The sequence below is a fragment of the Chlamydotis macqueenii genome, chromosome 10 (assembly GCF_036417535.1).
Source record: "Chlamydotis macqueenii isolate bChlMac1 chromosome 10, bChlMac1.mat, whole genome shotgun sequence".
NCBI lineage: Eukaryota > Metazoa > Chordata > Aves > Otidiformes > Otididae > Chlamydotis > Chlamydotis macqueenii.
Window position 1 is genome coordinate 17159461 of NC_141565.1, and position 25367 is coordinate 17184827.

General features: G+C 37.1%; 1 protein-coding gene across 1 annotated transcript in view; it reads right to left on the reverse strand.

Moving 5' to 3' along the window:
* Window positions 1-25367, reverse strand: part of SUCLG2 (succinate-CoA ligase GDP-forming subunit beta) — a 123664-nt gene that overhangs the window by 70408 nt on the left and 27889 nt on the right. The window contains exon 3 of the mRNA XM_086755751.1: window positions 18-117. Coding sequence (XP_086611877.1) covers window positions 18-117 — 100 coding nt within the window. The remainder of the gene's footprint in view (window positions 1-17; window positions 118-25367) is intronic.

Below are 25367 nucleotides of genomic sequence, written 5' to 3' on the forward strand. Positions count from 1 at the left end.
CAATTTTAAAGACTTACTCTTTAGTTAGATGAACTCCTCCTTTCAATCCACTATTGAAAATACCTTTTCCTCTCCCTCCAGCCAGAATCTGTGCCTTCAGAACAATTTCCTTTGCCTCTGTAAAAGAAAAACACATTGCTATTCTATTGTGCGTCATTTATTGAGCTTGCTAGTGTAAGTTTAAAAAGTATTTCCAGGTTAGACTCCTTAAAAAAAACCAAAAAACCAATAATGAAAAGTTGTTCATAACTAGTGAGCAATAAAGTAAGAGCCAATTTTTATAACGCAACCTTGCAAAAAAAAAAAAAAAAGAGTGAAAATTTATCATTAATTTGATAGATTTACTGTTTAAGTGGCACAGAGGATACAGATACTTCCATTCCAACACGCACAGACTTTCTAGGCTCGTATTACATAAAAATATTTGACAGACGATGAAGTATAAGTTTGGAGGTGTCGTGATTTTTGGTGCAGATCAGCTCTCACACAGTGTCATTTCAAAGTTCCAGCACAATAAATGTCAACAACTAGAAAAAGCTTTGGATCTTAGGACAGAATAAACATTATGAAATAAATATTTTGTTTCCTGTATTAAGACAGAAACGCACGTTCAATGTAGTTGTCGGCCGTAGTGTCCTAAGAGACGCCCGATTTCCCGGTCCCTCAAGGCAAAATCCCTTCCCATGTTTATCCATTCAGGAACATTGACATACATCTCTCTGAACCTTAAAAGCACTCTCCATCAAAATACTTCATGCATTCCAATATATTCGTGTTCTGGGCTCCCTATTATTCATGCCACTGCAAGGCAGATAACAAGGAAATTTAAATGCAACAAAAAAGTTTTACATCAAGTGTTTCCTAAGCACACAAATTATTAAGATGAATTAAAACTATAAATCCTCTTCCAACCTGCCGCAGCAAACTCTAAAATCACAATAGCTGCTGTGATAAAGAATCTAATATAGTATTGTTAACATGCTGCAAGCATTCAATTAGATGGGGTTTAGGTGCCAACCATCCCGACACCCTGAGTTTTTACCGTCAGCACTACGTGGTATCGATCACGTAGTGATCATTACCCTCCCTCCTAACCAGCACAGGAGAGCTGATGATCTTCATTCAGCTACAAAAAAAATGAAGTTAGAGGAAGGAATTAATGTCTACATTTTTATAATCCACTAGAGGACTATCAAGGCAATACAGTAACTTCAGAAAAACAACTATCGAACCTGTAAATAAACCCACTAGAAAGTAAGTATAACCACGTAAAGGTTAGACCTGAAGAACCAACCAACGCAGCACTCAGCAGAGCACAGTGCAGCAGGTTCTTCTTGCCCTGGGGGAAACCAAGAGGAAGCAATTTAATACAACAGTTATTTGCCCAGGCTCTGAAATGAAGTAAACCAGCCAGGCCTTATCCTACAGTAACTAGGCTTGATCATTCAGTACCCACCCAGTTCGTTCACTACTTAACATCACCAGTTTATTTAAAGAGCCAATTTCTAGAAATGCTCACACAAAGTTTTTATACTATGTCCTGCCCAAATTCTCAAATTATGTTATGAAAGACTACCCCAAAACAAAAAGGCAGTTTTAGCTGCAATATATGAAGTAATTCACCTTCACTTCCAGGCTCTAATGTAAATAATTTTTTTTTCTAAATCTAAAAAGCAGTATACAAAGTCAAAATTAAATGCATTAAAACCAAAAAACTGCCATTAATTTCCATTAACACCCTTCCAAACTGCTCTAGTAACACTGGGAAAATATTTAAGCAGGGCTGTGTAGTTATAAATGCTGGATTTGAAGAGAACCTAGCACAAGCAACATGTCTTTACACCACCATAAAGTATAGTGCAGTATTTTCAACAGCACTGCATTTGGTAATTAAGGCTTCAATGAAGTTCTGTTTATGCCCACTGACCGACAAGCCTTTGTGTAAATTTTTTAAAAACACAAAAAAACCAAACAAACATGACAAAATAGATTCCTTCTGAAGTGTGCATTCATTTATTTTTTTTAGTCACAAAGTTTTCTTTATCACTCAAAACAATACAAAAAAAAAAAAAAGGCTGCTTTTAAGTGTCACTAATTTAGCAGCAAATAGCCTCAAACTGCTCCATGCGGATTAATGACGCATTTCTGGTAACAGCGTGTGTTCTTAACTAATTATAACTCGAATCCATTAATATCTCAGACTTAACAGTTTATTCACTGGACCTTCTATTTTCCTTTTTTTATATTAAGCTACAGGAAAAGAGAGACTCGAACATTTCCAAAGAGTCCTTTAAAAAAACTGGAGAAAAATACAGCTTGTCCCCAAGTCAGATTCCAATAAGCAAGCAAGACCTTTACTCCTCAGAGTTTAAAATTTCACAACTGTAGCTGGGTCTAACCACACTGCAAAAAAGATTAAATCTAACCACATAGGAAAAAAGCCTGAACTACTTTTCTTTTAAATAAATGCAGATGTCTCAGCAGAACAGAATATAACACTCAGAGGGACGAGCATCCTTTACATCGCATTTAACAATGCACCTCCTTCCCTTCAGCGCTGAGAATACAAACGGCAGTGATACTCCTTGCAGCTGTAACAGGCTCAGCTCTATAATGAAAGCCTATTTAAAATCAATAAAATCAGTCTTGCTTTGGGAGCTATGATTACTCTGTTCCACTGGTACTGCTTGCAGTAAAAATGAACAGCTTGTTCCCAGCCCACTGCTGCGTGCATTTAAACACTGAATTCTTGATCCTGAAACAATACGCCGAGAACCATAGTTCTGCTGGTTTGGTATGCTAATTTATTACCTGTGAACAACTTTCCATTATTATTGATATGACTGTGTGATTGCAAATTAGCTGTGTTAAACATTACATTAAAATGTGCTGTAGCTTATCAAAAATAAACTACTGTACAGAGCAGACAATGCAATGGTAATTACTCGTATGGTAACAGGCCTCACTCTCGCTTGTTGACGAACAGAGGATGTTCTATCAGACAGTGCTCAGAATTGCTTTGGCAAAGCATCCTAACACCACAAAATGAGAGCATGGGACTGAAAAGGCGGAGGTCCTGCATGAAATCCCAAGCACATTTCTCTCACCACGTAACTTCCAGCAGTTCGGCTGCTCCGTCTGCAGGGGCCTGTGAAAATTAATTAGCATCTGCACCTCTTTTAAAAATGCAGAACCCAATTCAGTATTACACTCGTGTACTTCTACCCCAGTGTTGGGCAACTGGTCACAGCAAAAGGGCTGGCTGCAAACCAGGCAGCACCACAGCATCGCTGGACAACACGCTGCGCTTTCTTGTCACGAGCTCAGTACACATTGCAAAACAGATGGAAGACAAACTGAGGACACACCAAACCAACACCTTACAGAAGCCCTGTCTCCTTACTGACCCAAACAAGAGCAGTGGGCTTATAAACACACAAGAACCATTTCCGCAAAGGCAGCAGGTGTTAACGAGACTCCTCTGTCCTTCAGCAGGCACAGGAGGACCCCGGCACAGTGCGGTTAGGCAGGTATTAATTAACTGCAAGAACTTTGCTAGTCACCCTTCTTGGCCCAAAGTCACTCAGCTGTGCCTGATGATCAGAACTCTTTGAGCACATCCCCCTTTCCCGAGTCCTGAAAGAGCTGGATGAGGTACAGGAACCTGCAACGAGCTCCGAACTCCCCACCTCAACAAGTAGGCAGAGGCCAACCTTACCTGGTAAGACTCATCTAATGGACACAAACCACTGTCATGCTTGGACACGTGCAACTCTAAGCCTCCCTTCAGCCAGCCAAGTTCTAGTCACTATCTTTCCCATGGTTGTCTAGAACATTACTCCACTGGTTGGGACTCCCACTGCATGACCCAAATTCCACCTCCCAACCACCTGTCTCATCTGTCCTGTTTTATTTTTGTTGCTTGCTTCCTTCTTGTTTTAATTCTACCACTACCACCCGAGTTTCTAGATTCCCTTTGGGAAAGACTGGCTATCATTAATTATCCAAATTTCTGCCATCCTGTTGTAATGCCCAGGCAAGATCCTGTCAGGTGCTTATTACTTGTTAACAATAGTCCCGTCCAGAGATGCTCTGGTATACTTACTTCACCACAAGAAAGAAGGGAGAAAAATAATAGCTGTAAGGAAGATCATAATAAACATAATACAATAATAAAAAAATGTATTAATTCCCTAATTGAACACTGAATCTTAAAGTTGCTCTAATAACTTTTCACATTTGGGTCTCTAGACAAACTTGCTCTAAAATCTGAGACAGCTCTTCCCAAGGAGGAAGCATTGCTACCACTTCCACTGCTCCCCATCTTCTGAGAGCTCTGGGGATGCAGCGTCTGAGAGTTCCCACGCTCTGCCAAGTAAGCAGATTGAGATGGGAAAAAGAAGCTGTCCACAAGAAGATCCCTCCCACATCTACAAAACTATTGCCGTACTTAAAGGTCTTCAGAATGAAGTTAAAATAACTTACTTCCTCCCGCCTTTAATTTTAATTTAAACTCCCTTCCTCTGTTATTTTCATTCTTGTGCTCTGCAGCACCAAAGAATTATGTTCCTACACGCCTAGTTTCTACAACCTTTGGTTTTCAGACTGGTTTAAAATTAAAGTTAAATAAATCATCCTTTTTATAACTCTACACTATTGTATATTTATTGCTAGATTATAAGCCTCATTAAAATCTATAATGATAAATTAGTCAGTCTCTTGATTCTGTCACTACTGTTATTAATTGCTTTCATAACCATTACTACACACTTCACCAGTGATAAAAATTTTAAAGCTAGATAAAATCAGCTAAGCTAAAGCTCACTCCTAATATTGCACTCTTAAACCTTCTCAGAGTAAAAGTAATCAAGTATTCACACGTCCTACATTTAAGTTAAACCTGATAAATTACTTAAACAGCAAATGGAGCCTCACCAGATCCAGCAGCACCACTATAACGCATGGAAAAAAGTGCACGTTAAGGCAGGTATCCAAAAAATAGTTCTCACATTAAAACTGTTCATTGTATGTGCTTGTTTAAATTTCCATGGGATATCTTATTGGTGGTATTTTCCAGTCTTTAACAGGTTCTTTTTTCAACCTAATATCTCATTTTACATGGATTTCCCTTGTAATAGACACAACATTTAGAAAAATTATTTGTCACATTTGCTTACAAATTCAAGAGGAGACACAGCTTGAAAACTCAATCAGGAGAGGAACAAGTTTGTCCAGTGAAAGAGCACTGAAGTTTACTGACAACTGAGCAAAAAGCTTTTTTTGCCAGCTCTCTGGCAATATCCTTTCCACGGGTAAAAAAGAGGTCACTTTCTGTAACCTGTAATGTCAACCTGGCATCCTGCACCATGTTGCAGAGTAAATACTGAACAAAATGGAAAAATTCATGCAAACTGATAGAGTGTTCTTCCATCATTACACCCACCAGTTGCATTCGTGCAACTTTTACACTTCATAACATTCTTTATAATATGCCCAAGTCAGTATTTTTTTCTCCTATTCTGATGATTTCACTTTAAGAGACTGCAAAAGTAAGCAAAAAATACTTTTCTTTGGTATTGGTTGTGGTCTCTATTACCTGAAACCACCATGGAAGTTTCTCAGGATAATCCATTACGAACTGAGAAATTTGGGCATGCAAAATCATCTGGTTTCGTAGGCTTGGAATGTCCCTGCTTTCCTTACAAATACAAAAAACACAGATACATCACAAGACTACCTTTCTAAAACCACTGTAATTTAAAAATTTGACATTTTATCAAGTTTTTAGCAAGCCATTTCTCTCCACTCTTCTGTTTTCCCTAAATTACAAAAAAAAAAAAGTTATAGTGAAATGAATTTATTGTCAGTTTTCTTTGCATCTTTACCTTTCAAAGCTTCCTTGCCAAAATATCCTGCAAACTACTTTTACTTTTAATAATAAAACACATTTTAAAGTTAGAAGACAGGCAGTTCAACTGCGTCCTAAATTCTTGATTGAATACCACAACAACATTTGTTTTAATGCAATTCAGAAAACAGGTTTTCTGCAATCTGTAGTGTTGAAGTCAAGCAGCCATTAAGAACAAACACTGCTCTCGCCCCTCACTGCAACAATACACACACCTGTCTGCCTGGAATGCTTTCAAAATTTCATTTTTTGTGATTATGTGTAAGGCACAAAAGACAAAAAGACTTCTCCGACTGATTCTAATTCTTTTATCCATTATTGAACTGCAGAGATTATTGTGAAAAAAATTGTACGTGGTGTAGAAAATATAAAAACTGGAGAACACACATTAATTTTTCATAATTTACTTTTAAGCATGAAAGAGTTATTGTAGTAGAAGATATTTTCAAACATAGAGCACAAAATAAGAAACCTAAGCAAGAAACCAGGGAATCCACCTGGTAAAAAAGCAAATAAATATGCAGAGTGTAAAGACAACTGCAACATTACCACCATTACTCAAGAAGCATTATGTGGCAGGTAAACTCCATTCAAGTCCAGTCTTGATAATTAGTCCTTTGCTGAGTGCAGTCTTTACATACAGGCCTGCTATGCCCAATAAGATCCTTAAAAAATAAGCATCAAAACTGAGAGCAAAGCTAAAAGAGATTTGGAGCACACCGCACAGCGGTGGCTGGGCCTACAGTCAACAGACCACGCACTGAAAGGGAGACATCTGAAGGTGGAGCAGCTTTAGATCCAGTTTCTGCACCTTTGCCAATACCAAGGCAGTCACTTCAAGGGATTTCATCATCTCTTAGGACAAACTGACCTGACAGCTTAACGTGTGCAAGATCACCCAGGCTCAGGGGACCTCCCTGCTTCCAGGGCACTCGACATCACATCAGCAGTGGTCATTCCTCCTCTTCACAAGGATTTACAGTGACACAACACTGACGCTTTCATCAAACAGACAGTTATCTGCTTAATTTTAAGCATCTACGAATGCCAGTTTGGCATTTGAGTGCCTGCATAATCGTTTCTCTGAGTGGGGCTTTGACATGTCGCATGAAGAATTTCTTAATGAAGCTCCAAAACCAACGCTCTTCTACGGTTTGCATTTTTACCCAAAGCAAAGAAAATACTGAACAGCTCTTAGTTGAAAATTTACATTTTTAGCAAAAATTAACATTTCCCTCCCAGAAACAGTTACCAGTAAACAATTCTGCTCATAACCCTTTGTTTTTGTTTCATTGTGTAGGGCTGCATTAGATACCACACATTTTGCTCTTCAGACCATAAATAAATCAATCCACACCAAAACTAGAAACGTGTTGAAGAATAGCAAATCTGGCAGTATTTTGATCTGAATCAAGCCCAGTAGTATTGAAATGCCTTCCAGTAGTCTGGTTCATTATCCAACTTAGGTGGTGGAATTAAATACAAAGTTTACACTGAAAACAGTTATTGCTGAAACAATTTATTGAGCATCTGAAGAAAATCATGCTAGACTGGTCATTATCTGGGAAACATCTGGATGGGAAATGATCACATACAAGAATTTATGTCTGCCTCAGTAATGATAAAGACAGAAAGTTGGAAAACACTACTTTGGAGCTGCTATTCTACAAATGCCCTTGATTCCTGCCCCCAATTTTGAAGTAAGAGTAAAAAGTTATACTGATTTGCTACCCTACCCAGAAACCTCCAACTCCTCCTCCTCAAAATGAAACCTAAAATCAAAAAACCAATGCCCACCAACAAAAAAAAATCCTCCACCTTCTTAACTTCTGCGCATCACAGGTAGGAATTACATACTTAAAAGAGGACATCTTTAAGACCACAGTAATTACCACTCAAATGTAGTCTCGTTTACTGAGGTATTTTCTATTTAAAGAAGAAAATAACACCAGACTTCACAATGAAAATCACATTTTTAAAGAAATTCAGTTTTTTCCAGCACAGCTTCTAACAAACATCTGATAGCAGGTGTAAAATGCAGATGGAGAAGTAAAATAAAGGAACAGAGATGCTATGCAGAGGGCTTGCACAAGGCAATGTGACATTTTAAGTTCTTTTGCAGATATAAGTGGGACTTAAGTGATGAACAGGTATGGCTCTGGCCATCTGGATCAGCCATGAACTTCACCCAGAGTGAAAAGAAAAACCACAAAGAAAATATCTGAATTGGTTCTGATGTTTCATTCCTCTCAGGTGGAGGTTAACTAATTGGAGGCCTCTGGGCAAAAGCTCATTCATTTCCAGAGCTACAGATCCAGGAAGCAGAGTTATCCATGTTTGAGACAGATAGAGAAAGCTCACCACATAAAGGTTTAAAGATGACAAGAGACAATGGAACACAAAAATAAATTGAGAAATATCTAAAACATAGAAGCACTGCAACCAGAACAGTAAGTATATTTATTCCTGGATATATTTTCCTGCACAGTTTCCTTAAAATCATTATAAAGATTACTGATGTTAAGTTTTCATTGTATCTAGTTTTCCATTTAATAAAAAACTCTCTACATTAAACAGTACAAAAAGAAATATTTTAGCCCTCTGGCAATGGGTAAATATAAACTACTATAGGCAGATGAATTTTCATCTGTGGTAAGCACAACTGTTTATAGCTTAATGTCAGATACCATCAGCAATACACCAAACACAACTAACAAGGGAGAGGATGTACTACCATCCTCCTCTTATTTTTGTTTACACATCACATATGTGAAACAGAAGCAATTGCTAAAATAATCTAATATTGGAAAAAGGTTAGGAGGAGACCTATTATAATAATAGGTAATATTTTATTAATAATATTTAATTCAATATTTCAAACTGAATTTTTCCATAAAAAGGACATCTCATTGATCATACACTGGTGAATTTATATTCAAAGCAAAAAACAAAATTGTTTAGAAGATCAAGTGTTACATCTTTACTACCTGAATGATGTTCTTTTTACAGCTCCATAAAGGCAACCAACCCATACAACTCCTTCACATGCATGTGACAAGCCAAGACAACCAACATAAATCCATTCAGAATGCATCCCTAAGAATGCCTCCCTGCTAATATTAATTAGCCTTTTAAGAAAAATAACTTCATTCACTTTTTTTTTTTCTGTATTTCTTTTTTGTTCTGTTGTTTTTCCTAATATCACATCATCTGCAGACACTTTTCAAAAATATTGGAGAAAGGCAATTTAGGCAATGTTCCAGATAAGAGGGGAAAAAAAAAAAAAAAAAAATAAAGTCCTACTGTGCTTTTCATAGCTTGGTAATTTTTACAGTCTTTCATCTTGCTGATTTCTTCCTTTCAACACCATTGCATTAAAAGTCTTCAATTCTGATTGTTTGGTGGAAGTAAGATAAAGCTAACTTTACAGATTCAGCTCTGAAGACTCACTGCATATTAGCAGATGTTAAAAGAAAAATACTTGAGGTTTAAATTGTTACTGCTACACATTGAACAGAAGCCACAAGAGACATAAGCTTGCTGCAACTTCACCGGGTAAACCACACAAGCTTCTACTTGCTTAGCATCATGAAGGAAGATGAAAGTAAAAAATGGGACAAAAGCCTTTTATCCCGAGAAAAGCCTTTGATTCATGAACTTAGAAGAAAATATTAATGATTTAGATCACATTGTAAAGTAGTTGTCAAAATACACTTTGTATGTTTGATTTTAACCAGGGGCTGGTTAGCTGAATCACTACCCATGACCATGCACTGTACCAACGTACTTCTTGTCTCAGTCTCTCTTTGCCCTTTAGTCTTTATGGATCTATAAAGAGTTGCTCGTTATTATACACAGCTACAACATGCTCTGTATGAGGACACTGGATGGGCTGTTAGCTCTATTAAATTAATAGCAGATTTCCGAGTGTGATTTCCAATTAATTTAATGTTCATCATTCCATGAGAAGCCAAGATTACAGAGAGCCATATGGTGCTTCATAAATAACAATTAAAAGTTATTTTCTAATCTTTAGGCACTAAAAAACCCCACAAAATACATATGGTTGCAATGACATGAAGGAAATTAAGCTTTGGAACGCCTGCAGATGTCCAGGAAGCTCCAAACCCTTCCACAGCCTTTTCCTCATTCACACATTCCAGTCCCTGCTAGCCGCTGGATGTTACAATCAAACACAGTGTATGCCTCAGCGATCATAACTAAGATCTTTCTTCTGAAACTGGAACTTCATAACGACAGCTTGTATAAAGATCTGTGTAGCACGATCTGTGTCGTGATTCTAACGCTCTTCACCTTTACCTGCTGCATGGATTTGTTACCAGTTTTGTCCCTATCCAGCCACAAGCATCCACAGAGCTCTGCCAGCCAGAGAAATCACATCTGTGCGTCAGAGACCAGACTGGGATCTTGGAGTCTGTAAACTTACTGTAGGACCTTGTCATTTTTCAGCAAGGAAGAATTCACTCTGTCCAACACAGGCACGCAACTCCAATTGAGAAATTCTACTCCAAGTAAACAAAACTTAAGCTGCTGCTCTAAATGACCCCCTTACAGCCACCTTCTTCCTTCCTGCCCTTTATTATACCTTGCGTATGTGCTGATTTTAGAGTAATTAGATGTGGGACTAGTTTAAGTTAGATAAAATTTATGCCTCTTACTGTAAAATAACAGGGCTACCTGCCTCATTGGACTATTTTGAAATAAAACATGCATAAGGGCAGAAGCTTCCCTAGAAGCACCTTGGGTAACTGCTTTTAACTACTGCCCTCTACTAGAAGTCAAACTGATGGGCAGAGATATTTTATTGTCTGGGGTGAGAACCCAGATGTGCAGAGCACGCACCGGTCTTGGATACCTGAAAAGCGATCTTCACCTCTAATACAGCCAGATATCAACCTGTTCACTCACAATATAAATTACTCTAATCATCTGCGCATCTCCTGGGAGTAATATTAACACGAGATTTTGCCAAACAAAAAGCATTAGGAAGAAAATATATTATAAACTTAGGCACTACTTTGAAGTCAAAATATATCTATATTTAAATACGTAGAATTCTTGCATTCAAAAATACTGTATTCTGTGATCTCTGTCAATTCTCAAGAGTGTGATCTTGTCAAATACATCTTTTGTGGGAAGACATTTTGAGGCTATACTGAAGATAAGCCAAAGACAAGAAAATCTGCCATCCTTTCAAATTCATATTCACAAGAGTATTTTTTCCCCCCCTAACATCTATGATTCCTCATAAGAAAAGAGCTCCAACCCTTTTATATACTGTCTCAAAGACAGTAATAACCATTTGTCTATTTTCCCTTTCAGAATTGCTTTTAAAAGTTCTCAGGGTATTTAAAGTAAAATGACACGTTTTGCTAGAGAAAATAGATGAAGTCTGAAAGACGACAACAATTTTCTAAGTAACCCCACATAAGCACACATTTTCAGCAATTAACAGGGATAGATTTAAGTATTTCCTGAAGATCTTTTCATAAGAGCCCTGTAACTAATTAGCTGATTAAGGCTATACAAAGAAACAACTGTGTTTCATATTTCAAGTTTTACCTATCCAATAAAACCATGGGAAAGTGTGCATCCTACAAGGTCATTTTAAGACTTGAATTTGTGACCTGATTCACCCTGGTTCCACACCTTTGCACTTTTCTCATTAGAGTGGTACTGGAACAAGTTATCTGGCAGGGTACAGAGGGAAGAGAGTTCAAATCCTGGGTTGTCTGCTTGACGTGCCAAGCCAGAATCAGTAACACCTTTCTGGTTGTTAATACAGTCCCAAGCACAAAAGAGTAATACAATCCCACTGGTTGACTTTCAAGAATTTCACAATAAAAATAAGAAATGGTTATACCTTAAAAAACCCAAATGTTAACTAAAAGGAGGATAAAGGTTACTCTTCGTGTATTAGTGACATTATAAACCTCATCAGCGCTTCAACTCCCAACAAATACTGAAAAACAGCACTTTACCTGCTAAGCTACTGAAAAAATACCGCTACTAAAATTGTATGTCTTCTGTAGAGTCACTGATCCCAAAGTGATATCTCTAACAGCAATCACTGATTTCATTTAAATTAAGAATATAAAAGTAATTATCAACCATACTCATAGTTTTCCAATTTTCTCCCCCAAGAAACATTATCTCTAGCATGCGTCCTAAACAAACCTATACGAATCTAAATCATTCCTTATTTTCTTTTACAACATTTTCTTTTTTTAACACTGTTTTTTTTTTTCTTCTTTACATATACAAGTTCCTATTGCTTCAGAAGAGAAGTCTGTTCTTCAAATTTGTTATAAACGTAGCTGTTGTGATATCAACAGATTTTTCTTCAAAGTAAATCGGATGCAGAGCCTCTGGACTAGAGTTTTAAAGCTAAAGTTATTGGATACATGAGAAATTACATCAGATAATATACACAATAATTTTCCTTTATTACCATTGATTGGAAACTGAGAATCTACAATAATGTTTTGACTAACACCAAACTGCTTTTCTGACATTACCTCAGCTGACTTTTGCAGAACCAAATCTGCATTTACTAAAGGAATTTTTTAGGAGCGGCAACAAAATTGAGGTTAGGTCATACTCACTTGTAGCCTGCAGCAAAGTTGAACTATCAACAATTTTCTGGGTTTTCAGCATAGGGAACATAATTAGAAGGCAAAGAGATTTAAACAAAACCCTTGTATGTCACAGAACAATGACCTGTGTAAAATGAAATGCTCTACCCTTCAGGACAGGCTGTATGGCATCCCAAAAGGCCAAACCAGAGGACAAAACAAAGCACACAGGTCCACCACACCTAGGCTACAAGCACTGTCAATGTGCAGAGGGACAAGGAACCTGGCAGCAAGAGAAAATCAGTGATGAACCAGAACCATCTTGTGAAAGAAAGTAATTTCCCCCAGGAATGGGTTGTTTCATAGCTCTGTACAGTGCAGCTCTAGAGAAAAGCTTCAGCCAGAAGTGCAGAAAAGGTGTTGATAGAGAGAACAAGACATCTGAGGCTCGGACCTTGGCTACCCAAATTAGTCATGTGTGCTCCATGCAATAAGCTTTTCATAAAGCTCCCAATTGTTCTAGTCTAATAAAAGAAGAAACAAGACAAAAATAAAATTGAAAATTAGAAGTGGATTACTTTCAGCAGAGAACTCCTGCTCTCCTGTCTAAAAAGTGAAGTGACAAAGTACCACAATGCCACTTCCATGACTGAGCAGGTACAGTTAGCAGTTTTCTGTCAACGTTACCCAGGAAACCTGTTACACAATCAATTAAGCAAAGCGATAGCGGGGAAAAAAACCCCAACAAACTCCAAAAAATATTACAAATGAGCACAGTTAGAAAATCATACACATTTCATTACAACTATCATCATTTTTCTACATTGCTTATTACCACTCACCTAATTCAGAACAATACTTGTCATGAGATGTTAAGATTGAACTCCATAATAAACAAGCTGCAAGTAGTTTGAAGTGGCTCAAAATCTACATAGATCAAACGCACAGTCAAATTTTTATTGCTTATGTAATATTGACATCAGCCTTGCAAAGCTATTATACAGGTACCCAAATTTAAAGTCTAAAATCAGTGGATTTGCTTTCAAAGCTTTCATTGGACACAACTGATTTGAAGGAGAAGGTCTTGGAGCTTCTCAGAGCCTGAGGAAGTCTCGATCAAAAATCATGGGCTTAAATTTAAAAATCAGTAGTCATTTATGACAATCATTTGGAAGTATTTTCTAAAAGTTCTGGTTTTCAAACACTACTGTGCAGAGTACCCTTCGTTGAAAACACCAGACTCTCCAAAATATCCCAGAGCTGCCAGTTAAAATTGCTGGTTTTGAAACTCCAGACCATCTGTACTTGAAATGAGCATTCTGTAGACAGTTATTTACATCTCTACCATGCCAAGACACGCCGAAGTACAGAGTCCCAAATGTAAAGGCATTCTGCCTGCATGGGTAAAGACCCAAACACACAGATACAAAACATACATACTAAAATATTTTCCTGCAAAGATACATTTCAAGTCAGAAGCAGCCTGTTTATTTTTTATACTTACAGCATCCATTGAATTAACATTTAGTACGCTTACAGAAGCGATGCCTACACAATAATTCTCTCCAAAAAGCAGAAATACCTTCAAGTCAAACACTTTTTTAATTATCTTCAACTTTTTACATTCATGCAGAAGATAATGAACACACTTTGTAAAAGGTCTTCCAAGTTGTTTTTCAGTTTGGAGTGTTACTTTGTTTGTGTGTTTTAAAGAAAGTTTTCACACTCTTCCCTTCTGTTTTTCCTGCTGACACTTTAATCTCCTCCTCTTGTAAATATGAGTCCATGAGAATAAATCACGTTTTACTTATTAAAGGTAAAAATAGGATTCAATACAAAGCAGAAAAGACAATCTCCATAAAGTTTCTCTCCACAGTGACTGAAATTAGCTTTTCTATGAAATTCAAATATGCATCCTGCAAGGAATTTAAGTAAGAATAAAAGTACTTGAATTGTACATGGGACTGAATATTTTTTCTCTTGCATTACATAACATGCTTTAAAAAAAAAAAAATGATAGCTTTGGCCAGTTCTAGAGAAGTAAAATCAATGACAATTCTTAAAAACATTAGTATTGTGCAATGAGGAACATGACACATCTGAGAACTGTTGCCTATATTAGCACCAAAGAACACCACAAAATTAATATAAAGTAGTATCTTTTTACTTTTAGATTCAGATCACTTTTAGTCCCAATATTGTTGATTCAAAGGAAAAAAAAAAAAAAACCCAAACCCCTTGATTCTTCTGTAAACATATTCTGCTTGGAAAAGTGCCAGCATAAAGCACACCAGGGAACGGGGGTGCAAGCAGTCCGTATCACCTTGCCCTTTGTTTAGATTGTCAGTTTTTCCTTTTGATCTTTCTTTGCAGTTGAAGAACGAAAAATTGATTTTTCCCAGTTGAACTAAAGCAGAAAAAGGACAATGTTTTATTTAAGATCCTTCACTCCTGCACATAAGCCTATTCCTTTCTTTATACACAAAAGAAACTCTCTTTTTGTTCTTGTAAAAAAATATTTTCAAGAGGAGAAAGCTTTCAGTGTACTGACTGTGGTTTCATAACAAAAAAGGAGGGGATGTGTTTAAAAATCCCAAATGCTGGCCTCCTGCAGAGTTGCTCACACACCTCACGAACCTTCTAGAGATACAGAAACTGAGTTTCATGGAAGCAGCAGTCATACTGTTAGGTGTTTGTGTAAACCTATGCTACTAGCAAAGTTACACTCAAAACCTTTACAGGCAAAGAGAAAGCACAGCTTACGTACTTAGATACATAACCAAGAATATATTGTTAAGTATAAACATGATCTTAACAATCTAATAAAAAATATTCTAGATTTACTTGTTACAGAACAAGAAAGAATACCTACATGAGAAAAAGTTTCAATAATAATGCAGTTAAAATTGTCATACAGTGATTTCCTAATTTCTACTCCTTTTCTTGGTGTTATGCTCATCCTTCCAGCACTCTTTTGGGCCCCAAGGTTGACAGTTTCATTCCGGTCTAGGGCTGTCAGAGGAAGTCATCATCACCCGGAGTCCTTTTTGGAAGGAATATGATGCTAATTGTGATGGTTTCTTCTTCCTCACTCTAGGATCTATGCACTTTTAAAATTTGCTTTTTTTTCACTGGTCCATGGTCCATCTGGTCATCCATTTACACTGCCTTTTACAGATGCTAAATACCAGTCCTTTGATCTCCTTGTTAACGCTAGAACTGTTTTATCCTGCTCATGGTCTGCATTGCTTGAACTGACCACCGGTGAGTTATTCATAGCTGTCTGATCTCCATCACCAAGGCTGTGCTCTGCCTCTCATCACCCCATACCTGTATTCTGCTACAACACATCCTATGTCTCCACTTCTCAAAGCCTCTTATTGTACCAGGTCTGTATTCTCTATACTGCATCATTACATTAGTCGTAAAACCACAGTGGCATCCTACAAAGATAAACAAAAGCAAAGAAAGTTAGCCACAGATATCTGGTTGAGCTTACAAACTGCTGAGCTGCTCTTGACCCTTACAGGAAAGCTGAGGATACACACCCTCACAAATGCCCACTTAGAAGCACAAGAACCTCCTACCCGTTGCAGGCTTTCCAGTGTTTCCCTTGACTGCTTCAGTCCTTCTGATCTCTCTTCTCCTGTGAACTTGGAAAGGCTTACACAGCTTTGCCCAAGTATTCCATTTGAATCAATTCAGAACTTGATTTGTCACACAGGATTTTTTTCAGGACAGTTCGCTGGATAGCATATCAAATTCTGTGTAATTACGACCAAACAGTCTGTAGTGAGGCCAACCACTGAGAAGTTTAAATCCAAGGATTACAAACTGCGATTCTCCTTAAGATATATGATTGCCTTCTTAGAACTTGCATAGAGGAGGATACATAAGACAACTAAATGCTGGGATCCCTCAGCATAGCATTTACATCTCAAGCTCCAATTACTACCTTAGCAGTAAAGATATTAACCATACACATTACAGCTAGACTTCATGTTTTTCAGGTTTTGTAATACTAAATGAGGCTAGAAAAATGAATGTAGAAGCAAAAGAGAGGCATTAGCTTTTGGTCTGGCAGTCAGCATTTACAGGGAAAGATGCATCTCAACATGATGTTGAAATCAGCAAAGCTGTTTCATGTAGGCTTACCGCAAGATGAGCTCTGTAGGGACTGTGCAGGTAGGTATTATGCTTGGAACTTGATTTCTACATATTTTAATGAAATTGCACAGTCTAAACATCACCATGAGTGAGCACTCATATCAAACTGTGGAGTTCGCAGTTACTCGAGTCAATTACTCGCATATAAAGGGAATTTTTCTGGGAAAAAATGTAAAACTGGAATAAGCAGCAACTGTCTTTGCAAAGAAGGAGACCGTGCAGCTGATTTAAGCATTTTCAATCTGTATTGAACCTATAAAGGGACTGACATAGCAAGTGAGCAAGCACATCTCAAATGTTCATACTCTTTATGCACAGTCTTGTTCAGCAACTTCTCAACCTCAGATGAACAAGACTGTGAATCAAATCTGTGTTGAATTTGTCAGCAACAGATGATCCTACCTGTACACCAGATTTATTAAACAGGGTCCAGCCGAGAGTTTGTAGGTTCAGCTAGTCTGCTATTTAAACGACAAATATGTGACAAATGACAAATTAATCATCATCCCAATGGCCCCTCCTACAAATCCTCACAAACAGATGCTCTCTCTGACATCCCGACCACTTTTAAGAACTGGTTAATATTCCATCAACTTAAGGTCAGCAAGTTGCTTTACCAGACCAGAAAACCCACTTCTCAGTTTCTGCACAGCATCACTTAACGGTGTCTGCCTGGTTTAGAAAGCAGAAGAGGTAACTGCTGAAAGGAATGTTTTTCTCTATTTTGCAGAAAACAGTTCCACATTTTATTGAGGTAGAATACGGCAATTTTTCTTTAAAAGGTAGAATTTTTGTGTGATGTTTTGTTCACACTTCTGTCATCTCTTCCACTCCAATCTACGCACTTTGAGGTCAAGTTCAGAACTCAGTATAAATTACATCTGTGTAAATAACTGTCACAGTTAACTCCCAGGAAGTCTCTTGCGGTATAAGTTACCTAATAAGATGCAAAAGAAGAGGGATCTACATAGCTAAGACAATTCATAGAGAGACAAGAGAACACACAATTAACCCTGCCCTCCTTGCTGTTAACTGCACTAATTGCATTCCTTCCTGCACAACTGACAAGTATCACCTCAAAAAGTTAACTTCAGTGATATGCAAGTCCTATTAAATTACCTTGGAACCTCAGCCCTTAAAAATATCTTTCTAGGATTTGACTGGTTTACTTCCTTTCTTCATCAGCCTAGAGTGCTCTGAAGGAATGCTTACTACAGTCTGTGGAGGTTCGTACATATCACTATTTACAGGATACTAAACGTCAAAAACTCCATGTGAAAAACAGCCATAAATCAGAACCCGTAACATTAAAATTGTGAAAACAGACACAAAGCTGAATAAAATCAAAAGACACAGGAGTCTCATTTTGGAAACCAACAACATGAAATATTAAAATATATAAAATTTTTTCATCTCAAAATTGTAAAATAACTTTTCCATACAATAGCATCCTTAAGCATCTAACTCAGCTTCTTATGGATCCAAGAAACAGCTAAGTAAATACTATCTGCATATGCATGTCAAATAGCAATGTCACTCAAAAGATAAAAATAAGCAAGTTATTTATAGCACACGTTAATCACCATATTTAAATGGCAGATTACTGTGTGGCATGAGACACAAGCCTGTATTTACAGGGGGAAACACTTAATAAGAACAGTTTTTTCTAAGTCACTCTTATTCCATTTTTATCCCAACATATCCAAAACAAAAGCTGTATTATACTGAAGGTAAGCTGTGGAAAGGCCAGGACAAAAAAGAAAATCAACCACACTGAACATCTAATGAGCTAAACCAAAACCCCGTGACTTATCTATGGTAACAAGAACAAGAGGAGGTGTTGGACGTGCAGACAGAGTATCAGGATTATTATGACAATAATCTTCAGTGGAGCACAATACTCATACAAAATGAGAGTAGGAAAGCTACTACTAAAATACACGGATAAATAACTGGAGGAACAGAGGGATAAAGGCAGGGAGTAGAGGCAAGTGCAGTAATGTTGAATCTTCCCAGTGACTTTATATTGTTAACTGTTTATACAGTAAACTTTTCATGGCTGCCTTTCTTTCCTCTTTCAGCAAAAATCCTGCAGCTGCTCTTAAGCATTTAGAACAATAAATATATTTAAGATTTATAGCCTGAAGTCGGGTCCTATTTATCTTACTCAGGTGAGCAGTCCAACTAAGCCCAGGGGAGGTGCAAGAAAAATGTTCTCCTTCACAATGACGCACAAAACAATAGCTGACTTTAACTGTAGGATGGGGTACGGCATACCACAAACAGGTAAAACCATCAACTTCAGATTTTTCTTAACAAAACAAAATTAACTTCAAATAAGAGCATAGCTAACTTCCAGAAGCAACCTGAACATGGTTCTCAAGAAATGTTTTTTTTGTGATGACATCCTCAAGGGTTAAAGCCTCATTTAAAATACACTGAGATGCAGGAGGTCAGGCAATATCTCCCAACTGAATCCAGCAGGGTTACAAAGACACCTTTCATAGTCATGTGTTGAAATATTTCACTTTTCTTAAACTGCAAATATTTGAAGAAATGTAGATAAACATATTTCAAATTCACAGCACTTTCTCAAATGTGAAATAGCAGATTAACGAAATGTCAGAATATCCCTGGCTTCAAAAACTGCTCTACCATTTTAGGTAGAGATTATCTCCCAAAAAAATAATAATTAAAAAAAAAAATCACAGTCTTTTATGATCATACTTCTCAACTGCTGATGTGTTCAGAATATCAGCATGAAAGGTCTCTCCACACACCTAGGAAAGAAGAGGCAGTAACCAGAGCTAATGTCATGTTGTCCCCTTTCAAGATGAAACTGCAGCCTCAAATAAAATCAGGTTCCTGCATAAAGATGTCCATAGCATGGAGGAGGGAACAGATTACATATTTCTTCAAAGAAATTACTACCAAACTACTGATCACATGAAAGAGTTTTGCTTGTAGGACCCAAGAGACTCTACAAAGAGGGGACAATTATAAACTGTCCTTGACTCTAGACCGGCATCACACTGCTCTTAAATTTTCTACTAATTCCATTCAACATGATTTTGTTACTAGTACTCCCACTAAAAAGTTTAAAATAAAACCTACACACCCCACACTTTACAGATATGTGTCAGTTACTTTTTTCGACACCCTTATACACAAGATTACATACTGACAGACTGATCACATAGAGGGTGCAGCACTACACAGTACAGACCCATCAATCTCAGAAGCTTTGCCATCTCATTTCAAGTTTCTAATAAACACTATTTCAAAATTAAAATCTAAAACATGACTCCTGTTGTGTGTTTACACCATGTAAAGAGAATAAGTGTGTTTCTTCACTCCAAAGATCACACCACCCATACACAGCCATAGCAATGAGGCTCAGGGAGAAAAAACTACAGACCGCCAGCTGAGGACCTGATATTTTCCATCACAAGCTCAACCTGTAATATTTGTAGTACTTGTTACAAAAAAAAAAAAAAAAAAAAAAATGTGCTAGGCTATAGTAACTATCAACACATAGATTTCTTTTAAATAAATAAATAAATACATCAGGCTTCCCAGGAAGTGAGAGAAGAATTCTCAAGGAAGTGATGCATGACTTCTGGACAATAACCATTATTTTATACCTTGTGTCATAGTTTGTTAAAAAACAAGTGACAACTAAATGATTGTTAAAGGAAGCCGTAATTTCTTTCAACAGTGCTGTAGCTTATATCAAATTAAAATTTTGAATTCAGTTCTGCCCTGAAATACATTCAGTGAGTGATGGCAGAATCCTAAAAAACCAGCACAACTCATTTACTTTCTATCAGGAACAGACATTGCCAAAAGGAAACACACTGTGGTATTCAGACAAAAACAGCAACTATAAATACAGGTGATTAGAAAAAAAAAAACAAAAAACTTTAGTGTCACAGGTGGATTTTTATGACAGTTTAACAAATTAAAAACAAAATAAATTTTTTATCACATATACATTCCAACACAAGCCGGAGTAACAAACAAGGAAAAACAAAAACCAGAAATGAAATTTGGCTTCAGTAACCAGCCTCCAAATATTTAGAAGCAGATGGGCATCTAGAGAATGTAGAAGGTGCGATTTCTCTCCTTACACAGCTGCTAGTACTGCAGAGAAAACAATGTTGTTTAGTGTTTCATACCTTATACACAAAGCGTATCTAATGGTTCTGATTTTATGCATAAAATATTGAAAATTTCATGCAGCTGCTTCTCAATTACACATCTGGTTATTGGTTTGCAGCTGCAAAACTACCTTGAAGAACTATAAAATATGGTATGACAAGCCTGGAATAAATACCAGCAGTCATCTTGTACCTTTCCTTGTGAAACGTTGCATTTTTTATCACCTGTTAAAATTCCCGAATTAAGAGCTACGGTTTCCGTCACCTCCTTCTTTTATAAACAAAAATCCACTAATATATTTAACACCATTGAAATTTGTAAATGACTGCTTTCTATGGCACATATTAAATATAAAATTCAGTACCCAGTTTCTAGAGTATTTTTTACTTTGTGTGGTTACTTCCAAGTACCTATTTCGGTAATTTGATCAGAAATCCAACACAGCAAACAATAAGTCAGCACAACATTAGTGTCAAACTTCTGAAATGAGATTTTGATTTGTTAGCCCCCTAGCCATTACTCATATTACTATAAATCTATTGAATATGAAGACATTTGGTGACAAAGAATGGTTATAAAATACCCAACTATTGTAAGCAAGCTCAAGCTTGCATTTAGTGACTCACACTCAGTATGTAATTTTCTAACAAAGGCAACAGATAAGAAAAACAAAACAGGTTTGTTTTTCATAACAATGCATTTGAAAATAACTATTTCTGTAATTCCTCACGAGATTGACAGTCCTTCAAAGAATTTCAATATCTAAAATATTTTTAAAGTAACAATTTGTAATTTAACTTGAGATGGAAAGGCTCAACTTGAAACAGCACAATACCCAGTGGTGAGATCGGACAAAATCTTTTATTAATTTTGTTTTGAAAGAATAAAACTCAAAATCACAGTTAGGGAAGTGGGAAGTTTTTGTCTGTTTTTCTGGCATGCAGGATGCAATACATGTGTAAATGAGTGTGGTGTTAGATCGTGCCCATTTTTCACACAGGTGCCAAGGGCTTATGTGGAAAAACATTCCTAAACTGCAGGAGGATTGAGGCACGCAGTAAAGCTAAGCTTGAGACCCCTCACAGGGTTTACAAAAGATAACGCACTGCTTAAATACTGCTGTGCTTCAAATTCTGCCACTTCTGCACGGCCTCTGTGAAATAGTGTTTCTTAGCATGAAACCCAGAGGAAGGAGGGGAGCAAGAAGGAGGGAGAACAAGTAGGAATTACAAGATTCAGAACTAACCAAAACATATACACCAAGAGGAGAAAGCAGCAGTATTTTAGGGCTCATGGCCAAGGAGAAGTGTCCTGTTACACAGCAGTGCTAACAGTCATTGTGTATGAAATTCTCAAATGGAAACCCTAATTCCACCTAATTGTGCCTTGGTGGGGTTTAGCTTCCAAGACAGATTAAGTTAGACCAGAGCAAATGTAGAATGTCCATAAAAAGAGCTGCTATTGAGTAAGTACCATACTCCAGCTTTGCATTATAGCTATATCACAGCAAATTCACCCCGATTTTCTAAAAAAACCCAAAAACCTTTTCCATGAGTGATTTTTTTCATCCAGTAGATGAGGTAAATAAATTGGATCACTGGCATATTGATTATTAAGCCTCCAACAAAAAAATATTTTAAATAACTGTAACACACAAGGTGTTCCCTTCATAACTTTAAAAATTGTTGGCACAACAATTAAATTCGGAAAATTTTCCAAAATCAAACCATTTCAAAGTGGACAAATATAGAAAAAAATATTATTCAAACTATTGGCAGTCATCATTTTGCTCTGATGATATACAGAAACATTCATTTCTATGCCTGCTATGTCAAGTAAATTATGGTCTCAGCAAAGCACTTCGGCAAGCAAAAAGTATGCACACAGACAGTGGCTTTCAGCAGTACACAACTGCTAAAGATTTGTTGTAAGCAACGGTAAGATATGACCAACTGTTTAGCACAAAAAAAAAGGAAGAGGCTTTTCTCAATCAGAACTCACAAGGTGAAAGATGGCATTAGGATGAAACACGAAAATGGACAGAATGAGGAAAAGGCTCTAAGAAAGAATAGGTAACTGGACAAGGGATAGAAAGATTAAAAAGGCAAATTTTGTGGAGTTTTGAAATGGATGCATTCATAAGGTGCCTATGAAGAGTGGGAGTAACAGAGTATTAACAGCTATTTCCTATCACAGAGAAGTTGCAGGAAAACGCAGATTCCCTCTAGTCTTAGATGTCACCACTCAGACAAGGCAAAATCCATCAACTGAAAACCTGCTAAACGGAACAGAGAAATACTCATGCTCAATAATGCTGAATGTGCTCCAAAGGCAGCTCATCCACCACTAGCATTCTATTAAATTTAAAAGGTTGTTTTCTGAATACTTTCCCATTTGAGAATAGAATCATATTAGTCAATAACTTATAGCATTATTTTGCCTGAAAGGACAGGTTCAGAAAGTCATAATTTAAGTAAAAAGAACTTTAATAAAAGCTATCAGAGAAAACAGGAGGACTTATGGGAGAGCTGTTCCTTAACAACAAGCAAGTTCGTTGCATACAGCTTCATGGAACACTGTTTCAGCAACGCGTAATTTTTCAGCATATGAAGAAAAGTATAATCCAAAGGGCTCTAAAAAATAACTAATTACAACCACCACGTACATAGGGGTTTTTGAGAAATAACTCATTACACACAGGTGAAAAATTATTACTACACAGTGAACCATACAATAGAAAGAAATATGGAAATCACAGAAATGCTGAAGGCAGCAATTCCTCTCCTACCTATCCTGACGGAGAGAAGAAGAAAGGGAATTAAATCATGTATGAAAAGCAAATGGTGACAGTAAAAAAAAAGTCAGATAAGTAGTCAACAAACTCAAAGACTGAGAAGTAATTTAAGTCAGTTAAACATAACTTTAACAACAGAAGGCTGGTCTGTACAGGATAGTCATAGAAAAGCTCTTCCTGGTATAACAAAGAAGAACCAAAATTCACATTTCTAATACCCTTAGAAATGTCAGGTTCAAGGATCTTTGTCATTATTCCTAAAATAAAGGCTTAGATAAAATGGAGACAGCATTATCACCAACAATTTATTCATAATCTATACAAAAAAAAAAAAAGGACATTACCAAGCTAAAGATCAATTTTTTTTATCCCTTCTAAACATACATTGTTTTCAAGTGGTTTTTCCAACTAGTACTGGAGAGATGAACTTTTAGAAAAGGAATCTGAAACAACATCTCAAAATGTAGCCTTCCATCCAAATTAAACATAGCCAAGGGGAAAAACCCAGTAGGCTGAGATAGGAAGGAGACTAGTGATCACGCAACTGAGAACTCTTTCAATATTCTAAAAAATGGTGAATAATAGGTGACAGGTAAATGACCTCATAGAAAGAGGCTTCAATAAACCTCTTCTGTTCCTTATAAAATACATGTTTACCACTCCAGTCTGATATAAAAAGCATACCTTTAGTCCAAAGACAAATTTTACGAGTTCCCTCATGCATAAGGCAATAGAAATAGGATACACAGAGACTATATTTTGTTATACTTTTTTTCTAAAGAAGAGTGAATAAAAGCCTTGCACTCAATTCAATTGCACTGCTCTGTGATGGAGTGTGAACACTGCACCTGACCGATTCCTAAATGTAATGAAACATTCGAGTGGCAATGGACACCACTCTTGCTTCTGCTAAAAATCAGAAAAAAGAAGCACACACCAAGCTTACAGCATCCATTTAGGACTGTCAGCATTTTCAAGCACCTCTGTCAGTTCTCTCCTGACTCAAAGAGCCAATTGACAGCACATACTCACACCCTCCAGCATAATTATAATCCCTCTCAGCTTTGTCCACCTGCTAGTTTAAAACGATGGTTCCTTTAGCAATTTCTCCATCAGGCAGAACATAAAGAACAGTACACGAGCTGAGGGAGACTTAAGGGCTTCTGGTGGGGAAGGGTGGACAGAGAGAACGATGCACCCTGAAACAATGCACAGTTCATCCGACCAACATAAGCAATGAAATAGTGCACACCCTAACAGTCTACGTACCCATACATAAGGATTTTTTTTCCTTGTATCAGTACTGTAGTATGATTAAAAGAAATAGCAAGAAGGGAAATGCCTTCTCTGGCTGAACAAGCCTTTAACGTACAACTGCATTACGTGAGAATCAGATCAGAAGACCAGTGAGTTAACGCAGGAACAACCAGCTGATCGTGTTTCTCAGCTCCCAAGTACTTCACTTTGTTCTGTTAAATAGCTGCACTAGAATTGTAAGAACTTGTTTACAGGTTGTGTTTCTTCAGATGGCAGATCAAGCAATGCTATACTGCTGCAGCAAAACAGCATGTCTTTTTCTTTCTTCTCTTGGAAACCTAGAAGTTTTAATATGAAACACAAAACTGTTTGTGACTGCATTTCTTGGTATTCTGTAAATATCACCTTCTCTACAAGAGTTACACCTGAAAATTGCTTAGCACGTAAAAGGCAGTGAATTCCTTGGGGCCTAGTTCTGTATTCG